At 38.7% G+C, this 7,273-nt stretch overlaps 1 protein-coding gene across 1 annotated transcript in view; it reads right to left on the bottom strand.

The window, feature by feature from the left end:
• Nucleotides 1-5,467: 5,467 nt before the first annotated feature.
• Nucleotides 5,468-7,273, bottom strand: part of ap3b1a (adaptor related protein complex 3 subunit beta 1a) — a 71,576-nt gene continuing 69,770 nt past the window's right edge. Inside the window, exon 27 of the mRNA XM_067423243.1 lies at nt 5,468-6,127. Within this exon, the coding sequence (XP_067279344.1) occupies nt 5,971-6,127 (157 nt within the window). The 3' untranslated portion in view covers nt 5,468-5,970. The remainder of the gene's footprint in view (nt 6,128-7,273) is intronic.

Raw genomic sequence — 7,273 nt, 5'->3', positions numbered from 1 at the left:
TGACAAGCTGTACAGTACCGATGGAAGTTTGGCCCATAAGAGTTACATCATGATCAGTGTCATTGTACACCTCGATTTTGATATTTGTTGGAGCCCCTTTTGTCAGCCTCACTAGACTTTCGGTGAATTCAAGCCCATCCGGCCACTGGCGCTTCACATCAGGTTCAAATATGAGTGTGCTGTCCTCTTTAACTGGTTGCATATACGCTCTGCATGAAATCTGTACAGTACTACGTTTAGGGACACTAACATGCACTTTTGTGGTCTTTACTGTATATTCACATGAGCTTTCTGTACTCACAAGTTGGATGAATGCCTGGACTTTGTTCCTTTTTAGGCTGGGAAAGGCAGAAAGCACAGTTCTCTCAAGGGTGTTGTTGCTTACAGTACTTGGTTGTGCTTGTTCAATGGCGTTCACGGTTTGTTCTATCACATTGAAACCTATGATGGGGTGAGAGAGATTTTTACCCCTTGCTACGAGCATAGGAATGACAAGTTCAGTTTTGTGAGCTGCCAGTGATGATAATCTGAACGTCAATTCAACATATCCGATATAGGGCACATCAATACCGTTGGCAGCCACCAGATTCAAGGTATTTGGAGCCTCAAGAATGTCAGAAACATCCCTCAATGGCACTTCCGGTAAGTATTCCTGTTTCCATCCTTCATCAATGACACATACCTGAGAGCCAGTGTCCCACAGTGCTTGAATTCGTTGACCGTGCAGGTAACATTCAACGAGACATTGTCTCCCAACCAAAGATGTCACAGAGGAATGCTGGTTAACCTGGGTTCTGCAAGGGGCGTGAATACTCATTGTCGCAGAGGAGTCTGATCTCACTGAATTGATGCAAGTTCGCTTGTGTTCAGCCCAATGGTGAGTTTGGCAGATCTCAGAACAATACAGTTCCTTTTTACATTGTGAACACCGCTTCATCTGCCTATCTGTCCTTCCACAGGCTGCACATCTCTGGGACTGATCAGTAGCTCTGGTTACTCCCTGTCCCGCGGAAGTAACCTGTCTCCATTTAAAGGATTCTCCCTTGAAGGCTTAATGCCACGGATTCTGCATCCCGCTTGGAAGTGCTCACCACTGCCACATCGGAAACAATGCATGCAACGATCCTCTGTTCTTTGCTGCTGACAATTGAAGCACTTTCTTGCTTGGAAACGAGGAGTCAGTGAGTAATGTTGTCGAGGCATATACTGGGGTTGAAACTGAGTGTTCGCTCTTGTTTGGTTGGCACCCGGTGACACCCAATGTGGCTGCACTTGACACTGAACACTTTCTCTGTCAGAAGGAATGGGAAATTGTGGTGAGGCAAAGGCTGGTTGCTGCAACGATTCCCTGATGTGAGCTATTTCAGCATTTAGTGCTTTTAGTGAAGCGACATCAGTTCTGAGTTCTTTAAGTTCGGTCAGCACATCAGAGGATGATTTCGGCACACTTTGAGTCACACTGGATTTCTTATCAGTCACTTCACCACTGGACTTAACTGCATGGACCACAGTAGTTGTGTGCTGCACATTGATTCTCTTTTTCTTTTGTCTTTCTGCCTCATTGGCACAAGCACTGTTTAACTTCTCCATCAGTGTCTCATCTGTGGTTTTGGTGTCTAGAAGTAAGGGCTGCATGTCTACTTTAATGCTGTCACTTTGGAGACCGGTGAGTACAGTATGTAAGAACATGCTTTGAACTAACGCTGGATCATATTTGAGGCCTGACTCTGCTTCCTGGGACGCAAACAAGATTTTCTGACGCAGGTCAAGAACGCGCATGAGGAAATTCTGTGGTGTTTCTTTATTCCCTTGGCATTCAGAGGTAAGTTGCTTATAAAGTTCAGTGGCACTTTTTTCTTGAAAGTGAGAGCGCAAGATTCGTCTGAGGGTAGGTAGTGTCAGATTTGGCTTTCCTTCTAAATAGCTTCTTAACTGTAAGCCAGGAGAGATGGCACGAATGACTGCATCAACAATCTCACATTCTGGGTAGCCTCTGCTCAAACCGTTCTCAATTTGGTGTGCTAAGCTTGAGAAAGTTAATTTCTCTTTTTGACCTGGGTCACCAATTTGTCCAGAAATTTTGAAATCTTTGCGCCAAGGTGGGCTGGGGTGTTGGGTATTCACTAATTGTTGTGGGTGTGCAGTAATTTGAAGCTGGGACTGGGCAATGCTAGGTTTTGTGTTCACTTCTTCCAACTGTTGAATTTCACTCAATTTTTGTTTCATTGCGCTTTTTAGCTCATTTAGCTCTTTTTGCAGTCTATCTTTCTCAGTGACTTCACTTGGTCCTACTGTCTCATTTTCAGTGGCTGCATTTACTTCTATTATTTTGTCTCTCAGGCTTAATAATACAGACATGCCACCATCTTCTAGCTCTGTCATGCCTTCTTCGAGATGTTTAAGGATATGGGAGATCAAAGACATGCGAGATTTAGATGGAACGTTCTCTTGCCCTGCTATTTCCAGGAACTCACAAACACTTAAAAGCTTTTCTTTCGATAGTGGATTTAGCATGGCGATAACCTCTACTTGCATTTCCTCTAGCACTGTTGTCTCCATTTTGACACTAGAGTGGGCCTTTTCACTGAGCTGTGGCTTACTTGAGACAAGCTGAACTTTTCTGTTTCACCTGATGATCTCTGTGGCCTCAGGTTTATGGTTCTTTGTCTCTGTCTTGCCGTTACTGCAGGAACTCTTTCCCCTCTACTGTAGATCTGGGTTGATTTAGGAGATATACTGCATCAGGAGTTGTCTGCCAGGTAAGTGACGACTGCCCTCTGAAGAGTAAATCCCAGCGGTGCCTCCAAAATGTTGTACCCCTGAAAAGGGGAGAAGATGATTAAACAGAAAACTCGCAATCGCTGTTTCTCCACTGCAAGCTTTATGTCGAATCAATTTAGTATCAATTAACATTAAAGTTTTTTCTTCAAACCTCATTGTCATGTTTCTTGACATACATTCAACACTTTGTACCATACACATTTAATTAAGTGAATACATGTCTGTAAATAGGCTTTTCGAATACCATAAAACTAATCATGTATACAAAAATACAATAAAACATTTTTAAGGCATTTTACAATTACCTTAAGATTTTAAATCTTTCACTTTTTAGACATAGATGCATATTAACTATATGGAAAATCAGCCATAAGCATGTAAATGTACCATTTCAATTAGTTATTTTATCTGAAAATGCATCTGAAATTCTCAATTCGTTTTTCACACTCAATATATTCACCTTTGTTCAGCACATGAACAAATTACACATTAAATTCACAAATATAACCCAAATACTGAACATATTCGAGACTCGCGCCATTACATAGGCCTAACGCCATTATCAGCGCGCTCAAAATGGATCCCTGAGCTCGTACATCTCTAAATTAACCTTTTTAACATTTCCAAACACACAATCAATATAATACTCGCATCTGGATACTCTTAAACATAATATAAACATCACTTCAAGGTATTTTGACTAATTATTATTATTTATACCTGAAAAGGGGAGAAGATGATTAAACAGAAAACTCGCACTCGCTGTTTCTCCACTGCAAGCTTTATGTCGAATGGAGAAATCCCGCGAGTTCTCCCCCTAGTGTTCGCGCAGACCAGAGCAATCGATCGTCCAACTTATCATAACAAACGAACTGATAACAGATAACTAAGAATGACCATCAAATACATATTAACATTTTATAAACTTTTTTACATATTCAAAATAGCAATTATATATAGAAATATGTATATATAGTACAGTATAACAGACTTATGCATTTTTTAAATGCACATGTTCATTTTCACTCCGTCACACACGGTCACACATTACCTCATACTCATGACCGGAGAAGCGGAAATGGCGCCGTCGACTGTGACATAATAAAAGTCCCGCTGCTCGTGAGGCGTGTGTTGCATTCATCTTATTAACACATCGCTCCAGCGGCCGTGCTCAGCTCTACAACATTCGGCCCTGCTCTGCTTCACTCTACAGTAACGTTAATAACCGTATTCATGAACATGATTTCCGCCAGAGTCCTATCCCGATTCTTTTCTACCGGCTGTGAGGTGAAGACCACATGTCCCAAGATTCTGAGCTCAAACTTGCCATCATCAAACTGCTGTTCTTTTTGAACAGGCACCCTCTAGCGGACGGAAAAGTTACATAATGCACCTTTAATAAATGCATTTCAGAAATAGCAATAAACAAATATAGTGTTAAGAAAGACTAGATCCTTACTCATCTGCTTTTTCAACTTCATGTCTTGTGATCATGACATCACCGATGTGAATGCACTAGGGGTCTCCAAGCTTTTTTATTTGAGAGCTACTTTTTAAAAATGAAAGTCGCAGAGAGCTACTCATGTTCTACAATACTTAAAACTCTTAAATAATGCATCATAATTCTCATATTAACAACAATCCAAACTGTTTTACACCTGAAAGAGTGTAGTAGAAGTTCCAGTAGTTAGTACCAATACCATAAACATTTTACGGTAGTCCCAATTTTGGTACCACAGCAAAATGTTTTTTAATTTTTTTTACTATTTAAAAAACAAAACAAAATTTAAAACGTTTATTATTTACGATGATAATTATTATAAGTAAATCATACATAAACATTTAAAGGCTGTAAAAAGTTTAAAAAGTTATCATTGTTTATACATAAAATATCAAGTGGAAAATAAGAAACCATCTAGGCATTATTATTATTAGTAGAGACGTATTATTATTACATAGAGATGTAATTACATCTACTGTATAAGCTGCAACAGTAGCCTAATGTATTCTGTCAATTTCTCCATGTTAAACTTCACGTTAAAGCAAACTTTTATTATGACGGGTTGCCATGCATTGATCGAGTGTCTGTGTTCATATGACAGCTTACTTAAATGAAACATTAAATTCTCATGAAGTGACAGTTTATGCATAGTGGCACACTGCAGAGACACGCGTGTGTGTGTGTGTGTGTGTGTGTGTGTGTGTGCACGCGCTGCCGCGCCCTCGCATCTGCGCCTGTTATTCACGCAGAGACGCAGAATTTGCAGGAGTAATATTTAAATAGTAATTTGCAGTTTAATATTCACAGACACTAGTATTCGGCTACAGTTTGGAGCCCTGCGCTTGGATTAACACGAAAGCTGCGTGTACCGAATATAGGCCTAGCCTACTCGGGAGTCGGTACTAAAATTTCACGACCAACATCGTACTAAAGTAGCCTACCTGTACTTCTGACAACCCTACATTTGCATGTTTACATTGGCATTTGTTCATAAATAAAAAATTCTAAGTCAGTCTAAATTAGCTCACTCTGATTAGATGCAAAGTAGCCTTGGCGAGCTACCTCCAATCAGGCCACGAGCTACTGGTAGCTCGCGAGCGACGTGTTGGAGACCCATATGACAAAAAACAAGACAAAAATCACAGAATAATATGAAACAAATCAACCAAACGAACAAGAACTTCATAGTTTCCATATAGTTCTTTAATCACTGTAATTAAGAGTAAATGTAATCCTGTCGGACACCTGGATTAATGGTTTTGAGAAAGGCACTTCACATGTCTGAACATTTTGCATGTCTTGATCACACTAAACGCAGACAGAAAAATGTTACAAACTGCTGACATCGTGATATCTGGGAGTTTTAATCTGAATTAAATTTTTACCAATAAAAAAAACTGCCCAAATTGTCAGTACTGAGCTTGAAAAGAATTTATGAATACAGATGAGATGCGCCCTTAATGAAAGCAGACTAATGCAAGCAATATTTAGGACATTGAGTCGCTGAGAATGTTGACAGATATGAAGTCTTTCTGTTTTGCACAACACACACTCAAAAACCTGACAGGATATCTTCACAAGACAATATAAACCATTCCAAGTGTCATTTTAACCCAAAGTGAGCTATATTTGAATTATGGCACTCGCGAGTGTGAAAGGGTGATTGCAAGCACTGGGATAGTCGGCTCTTAGGGGGTGATGTTCGCCAGGGCCGTTTTAAACTGTCGCAGTAGCATAGAGGCGATCACGGTTTTCTCTGTGTTCACGGTGATCAGAGCATCAGGATCCTTCAGGGCGACTGACACCAGGACCAGAGAAGCAGAACTAACCGTCTTACCAGCAAACCTGTGAATACACACACACAAACTCAATTTGAACAACATTGGATTTTCATCATTAAAATCTGTCTAGTATTACTTTAACAAATACTTGCAATGTTATCATGCACAATTCATTAATTATTCAAAACAATTCATCTTGCAACTACATGTAATAACTTTCTCTGTATCGGAAATGACTGTTCTGTAGACCTGAACATGAAATTACTTAAACATTAAAATAACTGTGAATGAGATTTTTATAAAATAAATTAGAGAAATAAATGGAAAAAGATGCCGGCCACAGTCAAAATATTTGCTGTGTTGGCTTATGATTTAATGACTAATGATGAATGAATTAATATAATATAATATAATATAATATAATATAATATAATATAATATAATATAATATAATATAATATAATATAATATAATATAATATAATATAATATAATTAATATAATATAATATAATATAATATAATATAATATAATATAATATAATATAATATAATATAATATATAGATGATTAAAACGATAAGTAAGATGCTTTCCCAAATGAATCAAATAGGTTTCCAACAATTAATACAATGACTAAAGTAAGTTAATATATACATTTAATCAAGCACATTCATTTGTACCAGACCCATGTGTGAGCATCGGGGAGAACTTGAGTGTGTGGACGGGTGGGTGGGTGGGTGTGTGTGTGAACAGCCATGGCAGTCTATTATTTGGTCTGATTAAGAAGCTATTAGGGGCCAAGGGACACACTCCTGTCAATCACAGACTCAAACCCAGTAGCCTCTCACAGACAGGGAGCAAAAAGTGGGGGTGTACACTAAATAGAGTGCGGAAGACAAGAACTAATTTAGTAGTGATGGGCTACAGCATATTTAGCCATTTTGTGACTTAAATAACAGCTCTAATGTGTGATATACATACTGCAGTATTAAAGGCCATTCACACCAGTTCCAAAACGATTAAGCAAATTGAATTATGCAGGATAATTTTTGCTGCCGATTCATTTAGCTGTCATTTAACACTGAGCGAAGTATACTTAAATGTTGCTAATTGAGTAAGTATGCTTTACTTGTACATAGCATTTTACATGAAATCATTCAGGAGACACCTTTAACCAAAGAGACTATTTGTAGTACACAAGCAATGTAAA

Source organism: Pseudorasbora parva, chromosome 18 (genome assembly GCF_024679245.1).
Source record: "Pseudorasbora parva isolate DD20220531a chromosome 18, ASM2467924v1, whole genome shotgun sequence".
Taxonomy (NCBI): domain Eukaryota; kingdom Metazoa; phylum Chordata; class Actinopteri; order Cypriniformes; family Gobionidae; genus Pseudorasbora; species Pseudorasbora parva.
This window is presented reverse-complemented; position numbering and strand designations above follow the sequence as displayed.